Source organism: Salmo salar, chromosome 14, assembly GCF_965601325.2.
Source record: "Salmo salar chromosome 14, fSalSal1, whole genome shotgun sequence".
NCBI lineage: Eukaryota > Metazoa > Chordata > Actinopteri > Salmoniformes > Salmonidae > Salmo > Salmo salar.
The window spans coordinates 29,920,134-29,946,747 of NC_138304.1; the positions used below are offsets into that span (position 1 = coordinate 29,920,134).

Genomic DNA, 26,614 nt, shown 5'->3' on the forward strand with positions numbered 1-26,614 from the left:
GCCAGACCGTATTGGAAATATTGGATAATTAGTGCATACTTAACGCTCATTGGCTAGTCCCTGTCGACAAGAAAAATATGATCGCGCCGCGTTTCTATTTCGGCACGCACCCCGACCCAGAGAAAGACGGACATACACACGGGTGAAGAAAACGATGTAAATCAGCGGTATTGTTGTACCGCAAACACATTTGCCAGAATTAAAGTATTATTTGTAAGAAAATGAGATAGCCGTTGTTAGTTCGAAGTGGGTGGTGCTAGCAGCCTAGTGTACAGCAGTTGCAACGAGACAGGGTGCAGTGCACACCTCCCCCACAAGTCTAGCCGCTGTCACTTCCATTTCACCCCGGTGTTTCCGTTCGATAGGCAGTGCGCGCTGACCATTTGGCAATCTGTTGTCGGCACTAAATAAACTGGTTGTGATCGATGGCGAAACCAGAACCAGCCCAGCAACATGTGGAGGAGAAAGCGGAGCAGATTGACGACGCAGAGTTGGCATTTAAAGGAATAAACATGCTGCTCAACAACGGATTCAAGGAGAGCGACGATCTGTTCCGAAAATACAGGTCAGACGGTCCCGTGCCATAAACAATGAGATGATAGACTATCACTGTAATTGGTTAATTAATTTAGGAAATATTGAAATTTAGGAACTATCATATTTTGTGTGCTGTCTAGTTTTTTTTCCGTGATCTGTTTATTTTTTTCGATTGAGGAAGCCCACGTGAAACGGATTATTGTGTGTTAATGTGCTAATGTGTTGCCACGTAAGTTAACTCATGAGTTTGCTACAGCGTTTCTCATCAAGTTTCACGTTTCAATAACCGACTACAGCAACAACAGTTCTAACAAAGTACACCTTGACATCGAGTGTGCAAGATCACAATGGGGACTCAAGCTGTCCCTTATCAGTTGTCAGTGTGCATTGGTGCTTAAACATGAGACAAAAAAAATCACATTTTAGTCATTTGGCCCAAAGTTGTACCCTTTGGCTAGTATTTGTGCCTACACACGTGGTATTCTCTGTGTGTGCCTATACACGTGTTGTTTTGTGTGTGCATGCACACGAGTCCAAGTACACAAACACTTTTATTGTTGTGTCCTCAAGTGGACCAAATCTGGAGGGAACCTGCACATCTCATGACATACTGTAGCCATGACTCAGTGAAGTGCGAAAGTCGTCCATTACACAGCAGATAGCAGCAAAGTACCTTCTTCCTCTAGTTTCAGTCTTTGTCACCCCTGCAAGCTCTCTCTCTCTCTCTCTCTCTTACAGAGCTGTATATCAGTTTGTAGACACCTTTTTCTCTCTGCTCACTTGCTCTGTCAATCTGTTGTTAAATACCTTATGTTGTTTCTCCCCACAGCTAGCTAGCTTATACACCTCATGCTTGTGTCATGCTAGATCATTTCATTCAGTGTTTGATTGTACTTCTGTATTATGAAATGTTTCCCTTTTCCCCTCAATGCATAACTCTTGACTCCAAGCACATTTGCAATAGTTTATATCAGTATCACTTCACTATTCTGCTATTTTGAGAGGCTTGCTGTGATGAGCAAGCCAAACTGGACTAGACATATATACAGTGAGATACAAAAGTATTGGGACAGTTACACAATTTTGTTGTTTTGGCACTGTACTCCAGCATTTTGGATTTGAAATTATACATTGATACACAAGTGCAGAGACTGTAAGCTTTAATTTTTGGGGTATTTTTATCCATATTGGGTAAACCGTTTTGGAAATTACTGCACTTTTTGTACATAGAGCACCCATTTTAGGGGGCCAAAAGTATTGGGACAAATACACTTATGTGTATTCAAGTCGTCAGAAGTTTTTAGTATTTGGTCCCATATTCCTAGCATGCAATGATTACATCAATCTTGTGACTCAGGATGTGTTTCAGATTGTTTTGGAGTAACTTATTGTAAATAATAGAATGTTTCTATATACACTGCTCAAAAAAATAAAGGGAACACTTAAACAACACAATGTAACTCCAAGTCAATCACACTTCTGTGAAATCAAACTGTCCACTTAGGAAGCAACACTGATTGACAATAAATTTCACATGCTGTTGTGCAAATGGAATGGACAACAGGTGGAAATTATAGGCAATTAGCAAGACACCCCCAATAAAGGAGTGGTTCTGCAGGTGGTCACCACAGACCACTTCTCAGTTCCTATGCTTCCTGGCTGATGTTTTGGTCACTTTTGAATGCTGGCGGTGCTTTCACTCTAGTGGTAGCATGAGACGGAGTCTACAACCCACACAAGTGGCTCAGGTAGTGCAGCTCATCCAGGATGGCACATCAATGCGAGCTGTGGCAAGAAGGTTTGCTGTGTCTGTCAGCGTAGTGTCCAGAGCATGGAGGCACTACCAGGAGACAGGCCAGTACATCAGGAGACGTGAAGGAGGCCGTAGGAGGACAACAACCCAGCAGCAGGACTGCTACCTCCGCCTTTGTGCAAGAAGGAGCAGGAGGAGCACTGCCAGAGCCCTGCAAAATGACCTCCAGCAGGCCACAAATGTGCATGTGTCTGCTCAAACGGTCAGAAACAGACTCCATGAGGGTGGTATGAGGGCCCGACGTCCACAGGTGGGGGTTGTGCTTACAGCCCAACACCGTGCAGGACGTTTGGCATTTGCCAGAGAACACCAAGATTGGCAAATTCGCCACTGGCGCCCTGTGCTCTTCACAGATGAAAGCAGGTTCACACTGAGCACGTGACAGACGTGACAGAGTCTGGAGACGCCGTGGAGAACGTTCTGCTGCCTGCAACATCCTCCAGCATGACCGGTTTGGCGGTGGGTCAGTCATGGTGTGGGGTGGCATTTCTTTGGGGGGGCAGCACAGCCCTCCATGTGCTCGCCAGAGGTAGCCTGACTGCCATTAGGTACCGAGATGAGATCCTCAGACCCCTTGTGAGACCATATGCTGGTGCGGTTGGCCCTGGGTTCCTCCTAATGCAAGACAATGCTAGACCTCATGTGGCTGGAGTGTGTCAGCAGTTCCTGCAAGAGGAAGGCATTGATGCTATGGACTGGCCCGCCCGTTCCCCAGACCTGAATCCAATTGAGCACATCTGGGACATCATGTCTCGCTCCATCCACCAACGCCACGTTGCACCACAGACTGTCCAGGAGTTGGCGGATGCTTTAGTCCAGGTCTGGGAGGAGATCCCTCAGGAGACCATCCGCCACCTCATCAGGAGCATGCCCAGGCGTTGTAGGGAGGTCATACAGGCACGTGGAGGCCACACACACTACTGAGCCTCATTTTGACTTGTTTTAAGGACATTACATCAAAGTTGGATCAGCCTGTAGTGTGGTTTTCCACTTTAATTTTGAGTGTGACTCCAAATCCAGACCTCCATGGGTTGATAAATTGGATTTCCATTGATTATTTTTGTGTGATTGTTGTCAGCACATTCAACTATGTAAAGAGAAAAGTATTTAATAAGATTATTTCATTCATTCAGATCTAGGATGTGTTATTTTAGTGTTTATTTTTTTGAGCAGTGTACTTCTACATGAATGTGGATGCTACCATGATAGTCCTGAATGAATGATGAGTATGGTGGACCTTTTTTTTGTGGGATACACAAGGCAATTTTAGACCTTGTGGCATATTTTGATTAAACTATCCCCAATTCAAAGGAATTGCAACCCTCTGCGTGCACAGTGCATTCTTCCATCACATGTGCAGTGCACTCTTCCATCACATGTACAGCTGATTCTCAAGATCTTGCACACTAATGAGATGCTATTGTGCCCACACTACTACACTGTCTGAGCCAAAGATGACATGCTCTCTGATAAGTTTTGAATACATTACTGGGTGGGGTGACTGTATTTTACATGACATACATTATTTTTTGTTAACTAGTAAATAGTAGCCTACAGAAAAGTGTTTTTAAATTAGTGATGCACCGATGTGACATTTTTGGTGACAATATCCAATATTTTCCTTGCTAAAAAACCGACACCCATAACTGATATTTAACAATTTTGCGGCCTTTTAAGCATTCTAGTACAGTTTAAATAGTTCACACACACACACACACACACACACACACACATGGACGCAGCAGTCTAAGGCACTGCATCTCAGTGCAAGAGGCGTCACGACAGTCCTTGGTTCGAATCCATGCTGTATCACATCCGGCCGTGATTGGGAGTCCCATAGGGCTGCACATAATTGGCCCAGCGTCGTCCGGGGTAGGTCGTCATTGTAAATAAGAATTTGTTCTTAACTGATTAACTGACTTGCCTAGTTAAATAAAGGTTACACACACCACACTGACCAAAAAGTTAGTTTTTTGTTGGCATTTACACATGTCCCCATTACCAGTAAAACCATAATCAAAACCTATTTTCTTTCACTTACTTGCTGTGCTGTTTTGTTGTTCATTTGTTTAGTCGTTTCATTCTCAACCAGGATTTCTATGGAACGCCGTTTGGGTCTTTGCGTGTCAAAGGTGCACGTCAAATAACTTTGTTACACAATGATTACACTATAACTCGTATTTCATATGTCACAATGATTCATCGATATGTATGCTATGATGCTGGTAAAGTTGTCTCACGCACCTACAGTGCTGGTCATAAAAAAAGCTGTTTGCATCCATGAGCTAGCCAATGTTCTTCAAAAACGTAGCAAACATTTCCGTAGCTATAGTTAGCTAGCTATATAGCTAGGTGTCCTCATCTAAAATAACCCTAATGTATAAGACGGGTTCGACCACCATTAATCAAATAAGAACTATCTATGTGAAGCTGGCCACAATAGTGGACTTTGCGGTTAGCCTTCAAAATAAAAGTATGTCATAATTCTACTATTTGTATTCATTTGCATCACTGTCAATGACATACTTTTATTTTCAAAGCAAACTGCTAATTCCACTATTGTGCCTACACCTTATTGTGTCTAGCTTCACAACACATAACCCGGTGCGATTGTGCCTCATTAGCCAGATGAAGCTAGCTGGCTGCTTATAACGTTAGCTTTGGGCAACAGGGTTAAGTAGCTGGCTAGCTATTTATTTTCATGAACTGAATTTCAATAGACAAGAACAACAAGTGGCAACCTAGCTAATACTTACTCACAAGGATTCCTAAATCATTGTTAAGAATAATGAAAATGACAGCATTTTCTACTGGTCATGGTTTTCAGAATGGTTGTATTGGTGCTAGCTAGTTACCAAGCTAAAGCTAGCTACCCCAGAAGTTGCGGTCGAACAAATTATGCTTTATTACCAACGCGGTATTGTAAACACATCGTTCGTGGCCGGTGTTTGCAGACTTTTTTGTACAGCATTGACGGTGCTATTGTATCCTTTTTGACACGCAAAGACCCAAACGGCATTCCATAGTGTGTATGTCGTGAAGCTAATAACAGTGACGCTATTACTGTGTAACTCCGGTAGGGCAACATCTGAAAAATAGCACACTTGTTAGTGTACCGGTGCTCGACCAGTCGGCGAAAGCCAACATCACCCACGACAGAGAACGGTTGATGGTCAAGGGCAATGAATTCCATTATCTTGGCTTTAATGGATTTCGCCTTGGAGTTGTCTTGCTGAAATAGGTATGCACGTCAGCATTGACATTGGTTTTTCAACGGTATTAAACTAGACATGTTCACCAATTTTTATATCATGCATCCCTAGTTTAAATAATTTCTAACTTGTTAACAATTTCTGCTAGTTAGTCTTTGCTACCATGTGGGTTTTGGCTTGCTTGAGACTGCTAACTGTTTAATTGAAAACATTTATCTTACAAAGGAGTTGTTTAGTCTAACACTTCCATTTACATATAAATAGTTAAGCTGTGTGTGTGTGTGTGTGTGTGTGTGTGTGTGTGTGTGTGTGTGTGTGTGTATTTAATCATTTTTTTTCTAATCTTTACAGGAGAATGCCACGGGCACTATCTGATGTGTGGAGATGTTTCACTACGGCTAATGTAGAAGGAAAAGCTGTGTACATTTGCAAATACTGTGCCAAATCATATGTGAAGAATGCAACAAAGATGTAGAATCATCTGGCCAAGTGCATAAAGTTCCCTCAGCGTTCACAACAAGCGACCTCTTACTAAAGTCCCTATACTTCTATTTGAGGTGAAATGAATCAGACACCTTATCGATAGCAACAGCTTATGGTCCTGGAATCAGAAGTTTTTTTGACTCAATGGAGGAACTTAGTCAGAGATGCTGATGAATGTCTTGCTCGAGCTGTGTATGCAACTGGTTCACCTCTGATGCTCACAGGCAATGTGTATTGAAAGAGATTTCTGAATGTTCTTTGCTCAGCATAAACCCCTCCAACCAGACATGCTTTATCTACTCATTTGCTGGATGCAGAGTTTAAGTGCAGGTCAAGCAAATCATAGAGAAAGCAGACTGTATTGCAATCATCTCTGATGGGTGGTCGAATGTTCGTTAGCACGGAATAATTAACTACATCTCCACTAGAGGTACACCGATTAATCGGAATGGCCGATTTAATTAGGGCCGATCTCAAGTTTTCATAACAATCGGCATTTTGGGACACCGATTGTGGCCGATTACATTGCCCTCCACGAGGAGACTGCATGGCAGGCTGACTACCTGTTACGCGAGTGCCGCAAGAAGCCAAGGTAGTTGCTATCTAGCATTAAACTTACCTTATTAAAAACAATCAATCTTAACAATCACTAGTTAACTACACATGGTTGATATTACTAGTTTAACTAGCTTGTCCTGCGTTGCATATAATTGATGCGGTGCCTGTTAATTTCTCATCGAATCACAGCCTACTTCACCAAACGGGTGATGATTTAACAAGCGCATTTGCAAAAAAAGCACTATCGTTGCACCAATGTACCTAACCATAAACATCAATGCCTTTCTTTAAAATCAATACACAAGTATATATTTTTAAACCTGCATTTTTAGTTAATATTGCCTGCTAACATGAATTTCTTTTAACTAGGGAAATTGTGTCACTTCTCTTGCGTTCCGTGCAAGCAGAGTCAGGGTATATGCAGCAGTTTGGGCCGCCTGGCTCGTTGCGAACTGTGTGAAGACCATTTCTTCCTAACAAAGACCGTAATTAATTTGCCAGAATTGTACATAATTATGACATAACATTGAAGGTTGTGCAATGTAACAGCAATATTTAGACATAGGGATGCCACCTGTTAGCTAAAATACTGAACAGTTCCGTATTTCACTGAAAGAATAAACGTTTTGTTTTCGAAATGATAGTTTCCGGATTTTACCTTAATTAATGACCTAAGGCTCATATTTCTGTGTGTTATAATTAAGTCTATGATTTGATATTTGATAGAGCAGTCTGACTGAGCGGTGGTAGGCAGCAGCAGGCTTGTAAGCATTAATTCAAATTGCACTTTCCTGTATTTGCCAGCAGCTCTTCGCTGTGCTTCAAGCATTGAGTTGTTTATGACTTCAAGCCTATCAACTCCTGAGATTAGGCTGGTGTAACCGATGTGAAATGGCTGGCTAGTTAGCAGGGTGCGCGCTAATAGCGTTTCAATCGGTGACGTCACTCGCTCTTAGACCTTGAAGTAGTTGTTCCCCTTGCTCTGCAAGGGCCGCGGCTTTTGTCGAGCGATGGGTAACAATGCTTCGAGGGTGGCTGTTGTCGATGTGTCCCTAGTTCGAGCCCAGGTAGGGACGAGGAGAGGGACAGAAGCTATACGGTTACACTGGCAATACTATAGTGCCTATAAGAACATCCAATAGTCAAAGGTATATGAAATATAAATGGTATAGAGAGAAATAGTTCTATAATAACTACAACCTAAAACTCCTTACCTGGGAATATTGAATACTTATGTTAAAAGGAACCACCAGCTTTCATATGTTCTCATGTTCTGAGCAAGGAACTTAAACGTTAGCTTTTTTACATGGCACATATTGCACTTTTACTTTCTTCTCCAACACTTTGTTTTTGCATTATTTAAACCAAATTGAACATGTTTCATTATTTATTTGAGGCTAAATTGATTTTATTGATGTATTAAGTTAAAATAAGTGTTCATTCAGTATTGTTGTAATTGTCATTAATTCAAATAAATAAATAAACATTTTAATCGGTATTGGCTTTTTTTTGTTCTCCAATAATCGGGATCGGCATTGAAAAATCATATTCGGTCGACCTCTAATCTCCACCCCTCCTCCAGTATTCTATAAAAACACAGACAAGGGACAACAGACACACCGGTCTCTACATTGCAGGTGAGCTGAAGGCAGTCATCAATGACCTTGGACGACAGAAGGTATTTGCACTAGTGACAGACAATGCTGCGAACATGAAGGCTGCTTGGTCTACAGTGGAGTCCTACCCTCACTCCATTGACTGCTGCTCATGCATTGAATCTGCTCCTCAAGGACATCATGGCACTGAAAACAATGGATACATTCTACAAGAGAGCCAAGGAAATGGTTCGGTATGTGAAGGGTCATCAAGTTAGAGCAGCAATCTACCTCACCAAGCAAAGTGAGAAGAATAAGAGCACCACATTGAAGCTGCCCAGCAACACCTGTTGGGGTGGTGTTGTCATCGTGTTTGACAGTCTCCTGGAGGGGAAGAAGTCTCTCCAAGAAATGGCCATAACAGTCTGCTGATATGGACAGCCCCATCAAGAGGATCCTCCTGGATGATGTATTTTGGGAGAGAGTGGTAAGCAGCCTGAAAGTCCTGAAACCTATAACAGTAGCCATTGCACGGATTGAGGGAGACAATGCCATCCTGTCTGATGTTCAGACTCTGTTTGCAGATGTAAGAGGAGAAATCTGTACTCCCCTGCCCACTTCACTGTTTCTCCAAGCAGAGGAAACTGCAGTTCTGAAATGCATAAAAAAATCATGAAGACTTCTGCCTAAAGCCCATACACACCACAGCGTACATGTTGGACACAAAGTATGCTGGCAAGAGCATCCTGTCTGGTGCAGGGATCAACAAGGCCTATGGTGTCATCACTACCTTGTCTCGCCACCGTGGCCTGGATGAGAGCAAGGTTCTTGGCAGTCTGGCGAAGTACACTTCCAAGCAAGGGCTTTGGGATGGAGATGCAGTATGGCAGTCGTGTCATCATATCTCATCAGCCACCTGGTGGAAGGGAGGCTCCTTCCCCTGTTGACCAATACAAGGGTTGAAATATAGGTGGCCATCCGGGCAAATTTGAGGCATTTTGAGCCTGACAACAAGCCATCCTCAACAAGGTTGGAAAGTGACAGTGAAGATGAGGCCTCAGAGTCTGATGTTCAAGAGGTGGACATTGAGGAGGTCCAGGGATAAGACATGGAAGCCTGAGAGGAAGACAACCAGAGCTTTAGTTTCTAGACTATCATTTTACAGATGTATGTTAAATGTTTTTGGGAGATCATTCAATATTCCTTTTTTTTTCTTCAGTGAAATCATCCCATGTGAAGAGTCAACTCTTTTAATTAAAGTTCAATTCGTAACTAAATTGTTTTTTTTATTTCTATTGGAAGGATTTAATAATTTTCAATTATGTCTACTTATAAGGTAAAAGGTTTGTTTCTGTCTCCGTATGATATGGTAAATTTATCCAATGCAAAAAAAATCTACATTTAAATTGGTATTAATATTAATTTGCATATATTCCCTTTAATTCCCACAAAGTTTCCACCTCTTAATATTCCCCAAAATGTGCAACCCTAATGATGAGTGGATGCACAAATATAATACCCCCAAGACATGCTAACCTCCCATCTTATTGTAATGGTCAGAGGTTAGCATGTCTTGGGCCTATGCTAACCTCCCATGTTATTGTAATGGTGAGAGGTTAGCATGTCTTGGGGGTATAATATTTGTGCGTGTACATTTTTCACTCATCATTATTCATGATTCATTCAGGACTATCCGTAATCATGGTAGCATCCACATTCATGTAGAAGTGTATAGAAACATCCTATTTTTATTTCCAATAAAAGTGACGCCACAATGACACAATACATTATTTACCATTAATTTCTGTTGAGCACAAAATAATCTTAAACTGGACCAGAACAAACAGCAAATGCATCCAACAAGTTTGTAAAGTCAAAAGCTTGATGTAATCTATTGCGTGCTAGGAATATGGTACCAAATACTAAACTTTAATACACATAAGTGAATTTGTCCCAATACTTTTGGTCCCCTAAAATTGTTGGACTATGTACAAAAAGTGCCGTAATTTCTAAACGGTTTACCCAATATGGATGAAATACCCATACAATTAAAGCTTATAGTCTGCACTTTAACCTCAGCCAGTGTATCATTTCAAAGTCCACTGTATATTAAAGGATAGTTTAATTTTTAATTTTTTTTGCTGTACATCTGTACTTTATCAAATAACGTATTCATACTTGCTTTTTAGCCAAGATCTCACACCAGTTGGGAGAACTGCATCTGAGTTAGCAGTGGTTAGCTGCTATGCAAGCAGGCCACAAACATTCCTGTCATGTCAGTCATTGAATGTTCTTTAACTAAGGTTACACTCTGAAAGCAAACAAGTTGGTGTTCCCAAGCTGTACACATGATTTACTAGTATCACCTCACTCCTCAAATATCATCGGCAACCTAATAAATGTCATCACTGTCCATACCTAGATCTCAGCGTGATTAGGCCTAAATCAGATTTCTAGTCTCACTATGAAAGGTCTTGCGTTGGAATTATAAGGAACTGACTTACAGTTGTGCTCTAATATATTGGCACCCTTGCACTTTACAATGGAGTGCAATGCTCTGTTTTCTCTTTCAAAACTGGTTCAATGGATATTTTTACCTTGTAAGCACCTGCAACTTAAGGTGAGAGAAATTACACAATAAACGAGATTCACCTGCCTCCAACCAACCAAATTAATTTGAATTCTTCTGAATTATTTAGTCCAGAACATTTATTTGTATTTATGTTTAATTTGAGGTGAATTTCAGTTTTGATTGCTGTGCTGTTGTAAATCAATCAAATACATGTGTGAACACCAAACAAGTTTTCAATTTTAAAAGTAGTGAATCATTTTAAAAATGTTGAAGGGTGCCAATATATTAGAGTGCAACTGTATATTAAATATAGCATTGTTCTAAAACTTGATAGGCAATAGTATTAGGCAATGTACTGTAACTAGGCTACACAGGCAGCAGGTGAAGTGCCAATCAGTGAGTCATTGTGATTACAGATTAAACACAGCAGGCTTAGTTAGATCCACACACAGCCTTGTCTCCTGCTGATTGCCTAAATGTCACCTCTCTCACTAATTACATTGAGCTCAGAGCTCCAGAGAGAGCGGCACACTGTGAACTGTACGCCATAAGAGATGGAGGGAACTGAAAGTAGACCGCTGTAGACAAAATCCAGGCTGATCAAACTTCTGTTCACCTCCCTCATCCCATATTTCTATACTGCAGGCTTCAAAATTAAAACATAACATGGATAGAATCTAGCCAACTACATTCTTGGAAGTTAATAACCTTACAGACTTTGGGAAATAAATGCAACTACTATGAAATGTTATCTTGGAGTACAAATCACATTTTTTAAGTACTTGCTTTTGCTTGACTCGCACCTTTAAAGTCTCCTGGTCATTTGCATGTAAAAGGATCCATGCGCACCAACGTGAAGTTCATAGGAGTATGTCGGGTGTCAAATGAAAAGCTAAGAGTCTATGTTTTTGAGAAATTGAGGCATAAGTACATTTTTCAACCATTTTCCATCCTAAAAATTAGGAATTAGCAATGGGTTTGATTTCTGGTCAAAAATATAGAAAATGGGTATTTTAAGACTTCCTGGTAGATGTTTTCTAAGGTGTTAGAAATGCATCAAAAGAAAATGTTGACGTAAAGACCCCTTCCAACTAATATCAAGACTTTTTTATATTTAGTTCTGTAGACATTTTTCTGACCTCTAAGTATAAGAGACATTGCCTTGTGCCTTAATTCCTTTACCAAAAACCCACATCTTTAAGATTCTTTTGTATTAATGTGTGGACACCCCTTCAAATTAGTGATTTGGCTATTTCACCCACACCCGTTGCTGACAGGTGTATAAAATTGAGCACACAGCCATGCAATCTCTATAGACAAACATTGGCAGCAGAATGGCCTTACTAAAGAGCTCAGTGACTTTGAACGTGGCACTGTCATAGGATGCTACCTTTCCAATAAGTCAGTTTGTCAAGTTGCTGTCCTGCTGTAGCTGCCCCAGTCAATTTTAAGTGCTGTTATTGTGAAGTGGAAACATCTAGGAACAACAACGCCTGATCCGCGAAGTGGTAGGTCACACAAGCTCACAGAACGGGACCGCCGAGTGCTGAAGCACACAGCGCTTAAAAATCGTCTGTCCTCCGATGCAACATTCACTCCCGAGTTCCAAACTGCCTCTGGGAGCAATGTCAGCACAATAACTGTTTGTCTGGAGCTTCATGAAATGGGATTCCATGGCCGAGCAGCCGCTCACAAGCCTAAGTTCACCATGTGCAATGCCAAGCATCAGCTCGAGTGATGTAAAACTCCCCGCTATTGCACTCTGGAGTGTGTACTGAATCAATGTACTTACTATGACTGTGATTTGGTTTTCCCAACTAGCTATCTTAAGATGAATGCACTAACTGTAAGTCCTTTCTGGATAAGAGATAAATGTCTGCTAAATGAGTCAAATGTAATCACTTAATAATTCATAAACAAAAGCTTTACTTGTTACTTCTGAACTTTCATTATCCTCCCTCATGAGGGGCAGGAATTAGAAAATACACTATACTAAAAGATGAAACATGTCCCTTCACTGGAACTAAGGGCCCAAACCATTATTCCTCCTCCACCAAACTTTACAGTTGGCACTATGCATTGGGGCAGGTGGCGTTCTCCTGGCATCCGCCAAACCCAGATTCGTCTGTCGGACTGCCAGATGGTGAAGCATGATTCATCACTCCAGAGAATGTGTTTCCACTGCTCCAGAGTCCAATAGTGGCAAGCTTTACACCACTACCAGCCTCAGAAATTACAGCCCAAATAAATGCTTCATAGAGTTCAAGTAACAGACACATCTCAACATCAACTGTTCAGAGGAGACTGTGTGAATCAGGCCTTCATGGTCAAATTGCTGAAAAGAAACCACTACTAAAGGATATTAAGAAGAAGAAACTTTCTTGGGCCAAGAAACGCTAGCAATGGACATTAGAGCGGTGGACTTTGGTCTGATGAGTCAACCTCTGTGTCTTTGTGAGACGCAGAGTAGATGAACAGATCTCCACATGTGGTTCCCACCGTGAAGCATGGAGGAGGTGGTGTGGGGGTGCTTTGTTGGTGACACTGTCAGTGATTTTATTTAGAATTGTGAAGGAAAAGAGTGAAGGAAAAGCATTCCAGGTGAAGCTGGTTGATTGAATGCCAAGAGTGTGCAAAACTGTAATCAAGGCAAACGGTGGCTACTTTGAAGAATCAAAAATATATTTTGAATTGTTTTAGCACTTTTTTGGTTACTACCTGATTCCGTATGTGTAATTTAATAGTTGTGATGTCTTCAAAAAAATGTTTTACAATGTAGAGCAGATATTTTACATTTTTGGAAAACATGGACACAAAAAATCAGAGGGAGATTTTACCCAGTTCAAGTACGTTTTTCTAGTAAGCTTTGCATCTGCACAGTTCTAGTAAATATGTTTTTGTAAATTGTTAAGTAATCCTTGTTCATAGAATTGTTTGGTAATCTTTTGAAATCAATGTTTTTTTTGTTGGGCATACATTTTTAAGTGAAAAATCTGATTCAGCGCAATAAAACAACTCGGATATCCTCCAGCCACACCATCTGAGTTTGATTTAGTTGAAATAACTCTAGCCCTCACCACACTTAACCTGTCCTAGCTGTCTTAAGAAATTGATCTGTTTTAGCTGTGCTTTGCAAGCCAAACGTCTATCTAAGTCTATTGACATTTGACAAGGCCCTTTCCTCAACCATCTGTCTCTCCATCTCTCTTCCAGGACCCACAGTCCACTGATGAGTTTCGGAGCCAGTTTTGTCAGCTTCCTGGTGAGTAGTGATGGAGAGGACAGAGGAGGTCAACATCTCTTACTGATTTACTGTATCACTGCTACTCTCATTTTATATTTCTGCAATGTAGACCATTGGAGTTAGGAAACAGGAAGATATCTATGTATTACGGAGTCTGTAATGTTGTACGTTTTTTATTGAATGCCAATGTGTTCAGTTGTTGGCTTTTGACAGTACATCTCTATCTCAAACTTAGACCTAGTCATAAAGCATCTGATGTACAGATTGGCTGAATAAATTGAAGGTCACACAGGTAATAGCACACTACGGATATCCTGAGCAGTAGTCCTGCTGTGCATCCCCTGCTGCTAGCCCACATACTGAATCATCAATAATTCACCAACCTGATATAACTGGCTCACGGTGGGCTAGAGAACTGACTGGGGAAAAAATTATTTGTGCTCATCTCTGAAAATATTTGGATGAAATATTACTCAGAGAAATCCATGACTCATATAGTTGGATGTCTAGCTGTGCTTTGTATTGTTTTATGTAGCTGCTGATAGGATCGGTGTTTCTATTCAAACAATATGACTGCTACAGGATGATATCGTGACGAATGAGATGACCGCTATGCTTTGTGTATTACTCTCAGAGAAAGGCCCTGACTGACTGGTACTGTGATTGCGGCTGTGTGTAGAATGCCATGATGACGTTTGAGGAGGAGAAGATGCAGATGGCCTTTGATGACCTCCGAGCCACTGAGAGACTGTGTGAGAGCGACAACACTGGGGTCATAGAGACCATCAAAAAAAAGATCAGGAGGAGTGTGGGTGAAGTGCAACACAACACACACACACCTAATGAACCTCCAAGGAGTTCATACCTATTGACTGCATAGCACCTCACACAGCCCCTCTAAATTCACATGAGAGTGCCAGAGTGCACTATTGTTGTTTTGTAAATTCAGAGTGTTGTCAGATTGTTTGTTCGTAAACTGAGAGTTTCGCTCTCTGAGTGTTCAGAGCGCACACTGGACACTGGCCGAGGAGTAGGGTTGATCCAAGTGTTCTGACCGCACAACGGCAGTCAAGCACCCAAGCTAACGGGCTAAAGTTAACTAGCTTTCTAACTATTTCCAGAAACAATTTCCAGGAATACGTTATATAGTTATAAAGAAATAAAATAAATAAAGGCTGAAATAAATAATTCTCTACTATTATTCTGACATTTCCCATTCTTAAAATAAAGTGGTGATCCTAACTGACATAAGACAGGGAATTTTTACTAGGATTAAATGTCAGGAATTGTGAAAGAAAAAAAAAAAAATATATATATATATATATATATATATATATAGAAGGAGAAAAAAATATATATATATCTCACAATTCCTGACATTTAATCCTGGTAAAAATTCCCTGTTTTATGTCAGTTAGGATCACCACTTTATGTTAAGAATGTGAAATGTCAGAATAATAGTAGAGAAAATTATATATTTCAGCTTTAATTTCTTTCATCACATTCCCAGTGGGTCAGAAGTTTACATGCACTCAATTAGTATTTGGTAGCATTGCCTTCAAAATTGTTGAACGTGGGTCAAATGTTTCGGGTAGCCTTCCACAAGCTTCCCACAATAAGTTGGGTGAATTTTGGCCCATTTCCTCCTGACAGAGCTGGTGTAACTGAGTCAGGTTTGTAGGCCTCCTTGCTCGCACATGCTTTTTCAGTTCTGCCCACACATTTTCTATGGGATTGTGGTCAGGGCTTTGTGATGGCCATTCCAATTCCTTGACTTTGTTGTCCTTAAGCCATTTTGCCACAACTTTGGAAGTATGCTTGGGGTCATTGTCCATTTGGAAGACCCATTTGCTACCAAGCTTTAACTTCCTGACTGATGTCTTGAGATGTTGCTTCAATATATCCACATAGTTTTCCTTCCTCATGATGCCATCTATTTTGTGAAGTGCACCAGTCCCTCCTACAGCAAAGCACCCCCACAACATGATGCTGCCACCCCCGTGCTTCTTCGGCTTGCAATCCTCCCCCTTTTTCCTCCAAACATAACAATGGTCATTATGGCCAAACAGTTCTATTTTTGTTTCATCTGACCAGAGGACATAGTCTGGCTTTTTTATGGAGGTTTTGAAGCAGTGACTTCTTCCTTGCTGTCGATATAGGACTCGTTTTACTGTGGATATAGATATTTTTGTACGTGTTTCCTCGAGCGTCTTCACAAGGTCCTTTGCTGCTGTTCTGGGATTGATTTGCACTTTTCGCATCGAAGTACGTTCATCTCTAGGAGACAGAATCCATCTCCTTCCTGAGCTGTATGACGGCTGCGTTGTCCCATGGTGTTTATAGTTGCGTACTATTGTTTGTACAGATGAACGTGGTACCTTCAGGCATTTGGAAATTGCTCCCAAGGATGAACCTTGGCTGATTTCTTTTGATTTTCCCACGATGTCAAGCAAAGAGGCACTGAGTTTGAAGGTAGACTTTGAAATACATCCACAGGTACACCTCTAATTGACTCAAATGATGTCAATTAGCCTATCAGAGTATTTCAAGGTATTGATATTTTAATGACTCCAACCTTAACGTATGTAAACTTCTGACTTCAACTGTATATAACATTGACAATGTTTACTGACATGCATATTTGGCCTTGCTCTAACACTTGGATGTTGACAGCTATAGATGTCACTGTGCTCACTGTGTGTTTGGCCTTCCTCCAGGACTCCCAGAGGTCAGGGGGGGCAATAGTAGACCGCCTCCAGAGACAGATCATTGTGGCAGACTGCCAGGTGTACCTCGCTGTCCTCTCTTTCATCAAACAGGAACTCTCATGTGAGACACCTCATCAATTCTACCTTGACCTACATGTAGGCTTATAGCTGACTGATGAACCATATTTATTTGACTGATTGTCTGCACTGTTGTTTCAATATCCACTTTTGCATACTGATTTATAATGCATGTCCAATAAGTTGTTTTCTATAATGCACATTGGGATGTAGACCATGTCTCTCAGGACTCAAATGTCCTGGTTTATGTGTATTATCTCTCATGGACATCCCCTCTCCCAAACCCACCCAGCATACATCAGAGGAGGCTGGATCCTCCGCAAAGCCTGGAAGATGTACAACAAGTGTTATAGCGACATCAACCAGCTGCAGGATTGCAGCAAGAGGAGGGCCTCCGACCAGCAAGGGTCTCCCTCTCCATCCACTGAACAGGCCAACCGCAACCAGGCCACGCCCCCAACCCAGAGGACCCTTGGGGTGAGCCCGGAGGCCCTGGAGAGGCTCAAGGGCTCGGTCAGTTTTGGCTACGGCCTGTTCCACCTGTGCATCTCCATGGTACCGCCACACCTGCTGAAGATTGTCAACCTTCTGGGTTTCCCTGGCGACCGTCACCAGGGGCTGTCCGCCCTTACGTATGCCAGTGAAAGTAAGGACATGAAGGCCCCTCTAGCTACGTGAGTAGGGGTACCACTACCGACCACAGGGACATTGGGTGTCAAAATGCATTTTTTTGTGTCTTGGTTTATTTAGACTTGTTCTGTTTTTTGACTGTGGTGACTGTTTGATTCTGCCGACACATCCACTGCAGAAGGCAGGAGACACATCTGCCTCCCAAATGGCATCCTATTCCCAATATAGTGCACTACTTTTGACATCAATAGTGTACTATGTAGGGAATTGGGTGCCATTTGGAAGGCAACTACAGCCTTTAACAGGCCTGAAACCCATTAGTCAGGGCAAGATGAAGGGCGACAGGTAGCCTAGTGGTTAAGAGCGTTGGGGCAGTAACTGAAAAGTTGCTGGTTCGACTAGGTGAAACATCTGTCTGAACCGTAATTTGCTCTGGATAAGAGCGTCTGCTAAATGACTAAAATGTAAGCTGCTGTAATAATCGAGAGGAACTGGTTAAACTGATGCCTCCCATCAATGCCTTGGCAGAAAACAAGATTGTTTATTTTAGGAGGGGGGGCTCCAGAGTGGGGCATCGGTCTAAGGCTCTGCATCTCAGTGCTAGAGGCGTCACTACAGCCCTGGTTCGATTCCAGGCTGTATCACAATCGGTCGTGATTGGGAGTCCCATAGGGCGGCACACAATTGGCCCAGCGTCATCCGGGTTAGGGTTTGGCCGGGGTAGGCCGTCATTGTAAATAAGAAGTTATTCTTATCTGACTTGCCTAGTTAAATAAAGAAAAAAATTCAAGTACACGTTCAACATTTTAAGATCAGATTAACTTTATTGTGCCTGAAGGAAAATTTGTCTTGGACATTCAAGTGCTGTTGCTTTCACATCTAAGCTGCATGTAACGGTTGATTCTGCTGATTTTTGATTGTGTTGTCAGCCGACTTATCTGCTGAGTTTGGTAGCAAGCTTTTCAACTTTAAATCAGTCATATGTTTACCGACAGATGGGATATGTCTTGGTTTCTTGACTGACCCTCTGAATGCTGATATTCACCATTAAAACTCTCAATGAACACATTTTACATGCACACCAATATCCAATTATTATTTGGGATACTCAAGTATTCTGTTTTTGAGTTGGAGCATATAAATATCATATTCCGTTTGCAATAACCGAAAAAGTTTATAGCGGTTATGAGGGATGGCTGGAATATCCTGATCTTAGACGGGATATGTTTGTGTATTTTCATCTGATTGTCAAACAAATCACTTCAAAAAGTAGGCTACCTGCGCAATTCAATAATTCCAGAATAATTCATTTGCTGATACGCCGTACTGGACCGATAGCCTACTATTTCCAAATGTCATCAGTTTGACCGGTTTTAAGGGAATGAAAAGCTGAGAAAACTAAACATTTCTGATAAGACTTCAGTTTGTCTTGAGTGCATATGTTATGTGGTTGAAATACTATCTGCTTGCGTAACATTAACACAAGACATTTGCATTTTCTCAAGAGATGCTGAAGGAAAGAAAAAAAATCATATTTCTCCACTCCTGTTCCTAAGAAAAAATTTGCATTTGTATCATTTTACTCCAAGAAATGCATAATTCTGCAGGAGTTAATATTATATTACTCTACATGCGAGAGGTTATAGGCCTACAGTCAGTGTCCGTATTTCAGGTACATTCCATTTAACCCATATGAACTTGAATTAGGAATATTCTGTTTATTCATGGATACTTGTGAGCAGGATATCAAAGGTGAATGGAAACAGCTTATCCCGAACTAGCCCTTAAGCGGGATATGAGGTACTATCCGAAATACTGTGCGCATGTAAACGTGGTCACTGTTGTCATGTTGTGCCAGTAACCGAAAGGTTGCTGGATCAAATCCCCCAAGCTGACAAGGTAAAAATCTGTCGTTCTGTCCCTGAGCAATTTAGTTAACCCACTGTTCCCCGGGCGCCGAAGACGTGGATGTCGATTAAGGCATCCACCTGCACCTCTCTGATTCAGAGGGGTTGGGTTAAATGCGTACGACACATTTCGTTGAAGGCATTCAGTTGTACAACTGACTAGGTATCCCCCTTTCCCAATAACGAGGATTTCTTTCCCCCTGTGGCAGGTTGGCCCTCTTGTGGTACTATACGGTAGTGCAACCCTTTTTTGCCCTGGACGGCTCAGACACACAGGCCGGCCTGATGGAGGCTAAGGCTATCCTCCAGAGGAAGGAGCCTGTATACCCTAACTCCTCCCTCTTCTTGTTCTTCAAGGGCAGGGTGCAGCGCCTGGAGGTAATGACCTGGGTCATGTTCAGTAGAGGGAAAACATTTTAAAAGGAGTTAAATGAGGTACAACCTGAACGTCTCTAAGTTATTCGTGCTATAGTGTGCCCTGCCAAGATATGAGTATAAATAACAACACAAGGTAACCTGTGTCTAGCACTGTGGCTGTAGTGTGTTAGTCTTCGTCCTTCTCTTCCCCCTCTCTCCTCTCCACTTCCAGTGCCAGATCAACAGTGCCTTGATGTCCTTCCAAAATGCCTTGGAGCTGGCTACAGACCAGAGGGAAATCCAGCATGTGTGTTTGTATGAAATAGGTACACGCTTTTATCCCTCTTCACTTCAACATCATCTCTAACTAATGCTCTCCATTGGCTTGTTGTTTCTGAGTGACAGTCCATTCTCTCTGCTCTTCTCAGGGTGGTGCAGTATGATTGAGCTGAGGTACAGTGACGCCTACAGGGCCTTTCAGCGTCTGGCGACTGAGTCACGCTGGTCCCAGTGCTACTACGCCTACCTAACTGGAGGTGAGAGGGCAAAGGTTATAGGTCACTCAATTGGTGTTGGGGTTAGAACATCCTCTTGTTTTCTTTCTTTTCAAAGGTAAAAGAAGTTCTGGGAATGCTAATTCAGCTGAATGAAAAGCTTCTGAGCCTATTAGCGATAATGGCATACATCCCCTGATAAAGGTAATATGTTGGCGTTGAGGTACCCTGCAGATTCTAACCCCTGGGCCTTGTCTCTGTGGTCCACTATAGTGTCCCAGGGAGCATCAGGAGATCTGGAGGGGGCTGCCGCTGTCTTCAAGGATGTGCATACGCTTCTGAAACGGAAGAACAATCAGATAGAACAGTTCTCTATAAAGAGGGTGAATGTGGGACTGGCAACAGCACATTTCTATAGATCTACACTACCGTTCAAAAGTTTGGGGTCACTTAGAAATGTCCTTGTTTTTTAAAGAAAGCACATTTGTTGTCCATTTTAAAATAACATCAAATTGATCAGAAATACAGTGTAGACATTGTTGATGTTGTAAATGACAATTGTAGCTGGAAACGGCTGATTTTTAATGGAATATCTACTTAGGTGCACAGAGGCCCATTATCAGCAACCATCACTCCTGTGTTCCAATGGCACGTTGTTTTAGCTAATCCAAGTTTATCATTTTAAAAGGCTAATTGATCATTAGAAAACCCTTTTGCAATTATGTTAGCACAGCTGAAAACTGTTGTTCTGATTAAAGAAGCAATAAAACTGGCCTTCTTTAGACTAGTTGAGTGTCTGGAGCGTCAGCATTTGTGGGTTCGATTACAGGCTCAAAATGGCCAGAAGGAAAGAACTTTCTGCTGAAACTCGTCAGTCTATTCTTGTTCTGAGAAATGAAGGCTATGGACAAAAAAAATTGCTTTTCTTTCAAAAACAAAGACATTTCTAAGTGACCCCAAACTTTTGAATGGTGGTGTATGTGAATTATTACTTCTAATGAAAATTAATATTTTTCATTGTCATACAGTTTCAAGGTGATCTGAAGTCATTGTATTGAGGAAAATTGACAGTTGATTATATAGTAGGCAGAATTTTGCTTCTTGACTGAGATGGTAGTGTGTGTGCAGGCGGAGAGGCTAAGGAAACACACCCCATCCAGAGAGCTGTGTGTCCTGGCTGTGATCGAGGTACTTTACCTGTGGAAGGCTCTGCCGAACTGCTGCACTTCTAAGCTACAGATCATGAGCCAAGGTACACAGTGTGAGAACATACATCGACAAACTACACATGATCAAACTCCCAGTCCCAACTACCATGTTTGCTACACAAATCAATTATAGCCTATTCTCTTTTGTGTGAGTCGTTGTTGTGGTGCCATAAAAGTGCATTCCTGTGAATGTGGAAGGAAACTCAGTGGGTTGTCTGTCTCCTTAGTTCTGCAGGAAATAGATGACGTCTCAATTGCTGGCCTGAAAAACCTGCTTCTTGGTGACATACACAGATGTCTGGGCAACATAAAAGACGCTATTGAGGTTCTGTCTCACCATCTTATTGATATGTATTGAAAACGAAGTACACACAAAGTATGTATCTGCAAATATTAGTGTAATGAGAATAGTGAATGTTTACTACTCTTTGTTATGTTTCATTGAACATTGCAGTGCTTCCATCTGGCTGCCGGAGATGAGGTGGGTCGTCAGAACAACTCCTATGTGCAGCCCTACTCCTGCTACGAGTTGGGCTGTGTTTTACTGGACAGCCCTGAGGTGAGCTCAGTGTATACAGTGTGTTGCTATATTGTATTGCGCAATGTGTCTACCCAGAGTAGAGAAAGTGTATGTTAAATACAGTAGTTGATTGAGTATATCTGATTGTGGTTTTCTTCTCTGCTCAGTCTGAAGTGAAGGGCAGAGCTCTGATGCTTCAGGCCAAGGTACAGTAGAACTTCCATTTATAGTGTGTTTTTGGAACTTGTAGTTGTCAGTTATAGTATCTGGAATGATGTGGGACAGTCATTCATGATATGCATTTGAAATTATTTCCTTACCTGTATGTTCCCTTTTGAGGATGTTATATGTGATGTTGTAATCTGTGTTTGTTTCTACAGGATGACTTTTCTGGCTATGACTTTGAGAACAGGCTCCATGTACGCATCCACTCAGCTCTGGCTTCCATGAGGAAGGAGGTGGCCCCACCCTGACTACTGCCCCATTCCTCCACCATACATCCACCCTAGCTCTGCGTTGAGGGTAGAAGGATCTGGAAACGACTGCAGTAGCCATCTTGATCTTCACAGCACTGTGATTGTTCACTGCAATGTGTTTGTTTCAGTTGACTTATGTTTGTATAATGAATGTGCCATCAAGTTTGTAATGCGTAGTTTACAGTAAATCTCCTGGAGGGATAGTGTAGACTACTGGAGTGTAATTGTGTGTTTCAACCAGATCAAATATGTACAGTAGTTGCTGCTGGGAGGCAAATGTAACTCTTTTACCAAGGAAAAATATATTGGGGAGAAATCGGTCAGTGGGGCGGAAGTTAGTCTAATGGTTAAGAGCGTTGGGACAGTAACTGAAAGGTTGCTGGTTCAAATCCCTGAGCCGACTAGGTGAAACATCAGTCGACATGCCCTTGAGCAAGGCACTGAACCCAATTACTCCTGAGTCTGCTAAATGGCTAAAATCTGAATAGTACAATAATATCTTTCTCTACCATAAGATATGAAAGGGTTCAGATTGAAAAGTGTGTATGCCATTGTGTATGACACTTCATTATAAAGCAGTGAACTTGTGCCATAGCAACCCTACTGTCTAGGTTTCTGCCAGATGACCTCAATGTCCTGTTGATCTTACAGTAGTAAACAATCTGAATGCACAATCCCTATGCTACTACTCCTCACCTGGCCTTTGTCACTGTAAATTGATGCCAACCCTTTCATCACCTTAGGTTATAGACATTGTGAATCCATTATAGATGGTAATATAAGCAGCCCCAGTTACAACATTGTTACTTAAAAAAAAATGTTTTTACTGGTTTTAATAACAAGTGTATTGATATTTAAAGGGAAACCACCTATTCATATCAGTGTAAATATGTAACTGTACTTTAATACTATAGATATGTTACTAGCTAAATTACATTGTCCTTTTGACACTCACTTATGGGTATAACATCTACACTGTAGGCCTACTCTGCTGTACTTGTATTTGCTGGAAACTGGTTTTCCTTTGTTGCTTTGATTTTTTTAAGTATAAGATCATGTGTTAAAACAATACATCTCTTAAATATATGGCCATTTTATTTCCATAATGTGTTTTAAGATGCATGTAGTCTCATTATTTATTTGTAAGGGACAATGCATCTCAATTAACATTTCTGTAAATGGCAGATTTGGCCAGCTGGCTAGTTTTCATCTGTAGCTTAGTTCTTTGGCAGTTACATTTTTATTTATTTTATCACTAACAGGCTTTAAAAGACTACAAGCAATAAATTCTAATTAGTTATAAAATAATGATTGACTGTGGTGTTCAGGCAGCCTTCAGGTGCTTTATAGTTGAAAGTTAAATCAACCCTTGCCGATAGTGATGGAAATGTCCATATTATTTGATGTAGAAGTATGATAAATTGTCAGGTAACCTATCTGATATGCCTCGTTCAAAACAACTGGTAACGCGGAGCTCGGAAAACTGCCAACTTCTAATTTCAATTATTTTCAAGACCACTGTTAACTGTGAAAAAACGAGCTCAGACTGGGGAAAAATCTATTTGAACGGTCATCCAACTTGGAGTTCCAGCTCGGGAAGTCGAGCCTCTTTCTAGAGCTCCGGTTTTACGATCACTGACATCATGATTTGACCTCGTATTTTTCCGAGTTCCCAGTTGTCATGAAGGCAGCAATAGTTGGATCGCGTGCTGCACAGTAGCAGTCCAATTTTAGCTAGCCTAGGTGCGCGGGAAAACGTCATTATTTCTTGACAATAATACACCTGACATTATTATGACGCAATCATAAGTGAGCGTGATGTTATCTCAAGGGCAGCCATCTATTTAGATATGTCTAAATACATGGCTCTCATCTTAAATAGCTTTTCATTGGTGCTCACTGCGCTAAGGACAACTCTTCAATTCAAGTCCAACAAGGAATGCGTTTGACCAGTAAATAATAATTGTAAGTAAATAATCCAACATTTAGATTTTCACATTGGCCATTGGAAGTAGACAAAACAAATGTTTAATTTCGTGCATGAACGCTTGTGTTCATTAGCAGTTAAATGCCTCATCCGCGTAGAGTGTTGAATATTCCCACGGGATTCAAGGATTTGATTGAGGGAATGAGCAAGGCTGTGGTAAAGTATCAACCGGAAACTATTCCTGCCTTCACAGCGGTCTTCTATGCGCTTCTTCTCTGCAGAGACGGTAGGCTATTCTGTTGTTGAATTCTAGTAGACCACACTAGACTGATGCATGTAGCACTTCGAAACATTTGATTATTGACCTACTCACTTTGCATTGTTTCACAGAGAAACCAAGCATGACAATAAATGATCTTATAAAAGAAGTCAGGGCCACAAAAGGCTCTCATTGTAAGTTACTTTTTTTCATCAGCTGTCATGCTGCTTGTTGGTGGTGGTGTTATTGTTTATCAAAACGGGTTGATCAATTATAATTCTGTCATGGCTGGATTTACAAACGGCATGCAGGGCACTTGTCCCAGGCAAAATCAGTTCCTTTTTGTTTTCATCTTGTAAATCATAACCTGCATTTAAGGCTGCCCCTGGGGATGGGTTAAATGCATTCAGTTGTGCATCTGACTAGGTATCCCCTTCCCAGTCTACATGAACAAGAATAAAGCTGTAAAAACACAAGTACAGCCGCATGTCACTCACTGTCCAAGGTCCTGAAATGTTCCCCAACCAAAAGCGAATTCTGGAGTGGGAGCCAGGCAACCTGCTAATAGAAACTAGATGTGAGGATGTCAGGGAGCCTTTCCCCTTCGTCCCTAGTGACCAGCCCTGCAGCAGCCGAGACATCCAGGCTACGGACACAATGGCAGGGGCATCTACTGACAGTGAACAGAAAGAGTGGCCTGCAGGTCTCTGCCACCAGCATCACCCTGTCCCGAGGGCCCATCCCAGCAGACATTGCCCAGGGCCTGGCAGTGTACCGCCGCAAGATTGACTCAGAGTTGTCCCCTCAGGACTCTCCTCCACTCGGGGCATGCGTCTGTTCGGCCCTCTTTAAGCGGGTCTCCCTCAGTGAGATCAGCCAGGAGTTGGATGCGGTGCTAATCCGAACTGGCATGCTCCTGACAGAGTCCCTAATCATCGTGTAGACAGAGGAAGTCCCCGAGATGATTGTGTTCCAGGCTGATCCCCTATTGGCTAAGAACGCAGTCCCTGAAGTCTGATTTGTCCCTCTCCTTCTGCAATGAGAGTGGAAATCCAATCTTCCATGCTGGCTTGTCCCCTACTGCTTCAACCGTGGAGACACAATCCTCCACTCTGATTTGTCCTTGTGTGGTCACAGTGGAGACCGAATTGGCCAATATGCTATCTCCCTACTGCGGTGACTGATGACATCATGGCCCATGTTTTTGTGTGCCTTCCTGTTGTGTCACTAGAGGAGACCAGCATCCCCAGTGTGCAGCTCCCACCGCCCGCTACTGCCTTAACAGAGGAAACTCAGTCCAAGTCTGCTCCACCATGCCTACCCACCCTCACGCCCGCAGGAGACACCAGAACCTCCTTCCTAGTCTACCTTTCACTGCCTGCTCCAGAGCTGGCCAACACCCCCAGCCTGGTGTGCCAACTGGGCCTGGGACCAGAGGAGGGAAAAAGACTCCCTTTCCTGTCTGTCCCTATGACCTCAGCCGACATTCCCAGGGCCCCATGTCTTGTAGCTGCCAGCCCGGCTCCAGCTCAGACTGCGGCTTCGGCTGCTCTTTCAGAGATACCAAGGACCCCATGTTTTGTGACCAACCTCCCTGGAGTGACAGAACAATGAGTTATGTAGCAGCTAGAGCTCAGGTGCTAGTCCAGGAGCCACTGATGGGCCCCCAGCTATGTGGCTAACACCACTGGAATCCAGGAGCCACAGAGGACCCCCAGCTATGTGGCTAACACCGCTGGAGTCCAGGAGCCACCGAGCAGGAGCCTTATTAAGGGCCCCTGTTTGGTGTGCCGTCCCTTCTCTCTGTATCCCCAGGGAGCGCCTGGGATTGGCCACAGTACCCACTCCCCAGGGTAATGTCCTGTGTCTCTGCAGCAACAGGCTGCCATGGCTCTGCCCAAACATGGACTGCAGACTAACTTCATGCCCCAGTGTTTTCACAGGCCCAGTGAGACATTTCAGTGCATTCATTTAATGTTCAAATCATTGCACTGTCAGTAGATTTTAGTTGTAAAGTATATTGTAAAAAAACAAAC

At 42.2% G+C, this 26,614-nt stretch overlaps 1 protein-coding gene across 1 annotated transcript; it reads left to right on the forward strand.

Moving 5' to 3' along the window:
- Window positions 1-70: 70 nt before the first annotated feature.
- On the forward strand, window positions 71-25,054 carry LOC106569184 (tetratricopeptide repeat protein 39C). Its single transcript, XM_014140268.3, has 14 exons — window positions 71-565; window positions 13,984-14,032; window positions 14,694-14,822; window positions 16,732-16,843; window positions 17,093-17,474; window positions 19,547-19,715; window positions 19,927-20,020; window positions 20,123-20,230; window positions 20,462-20,571; window positions 21,317-21,440; window positions 21,624-21,721; window positions 21,851-21,955; window positions 22,084-22,122; window positions 22,297-25,054. Exons 1-14 carry the CDS (start codon window positions 426-428, stop codon window positions 22,387-22,389), a joined length of 1,752 nt encoding a protein of 583 aa, XP_013995743.3. The 5' UTR covers window positions 71-425; the 3' UTR covers window positions 22,390-25,054.
- The last annotated feature ends 1,560 nt before the right edge of the window (window positions 25,055-26,614 follow it).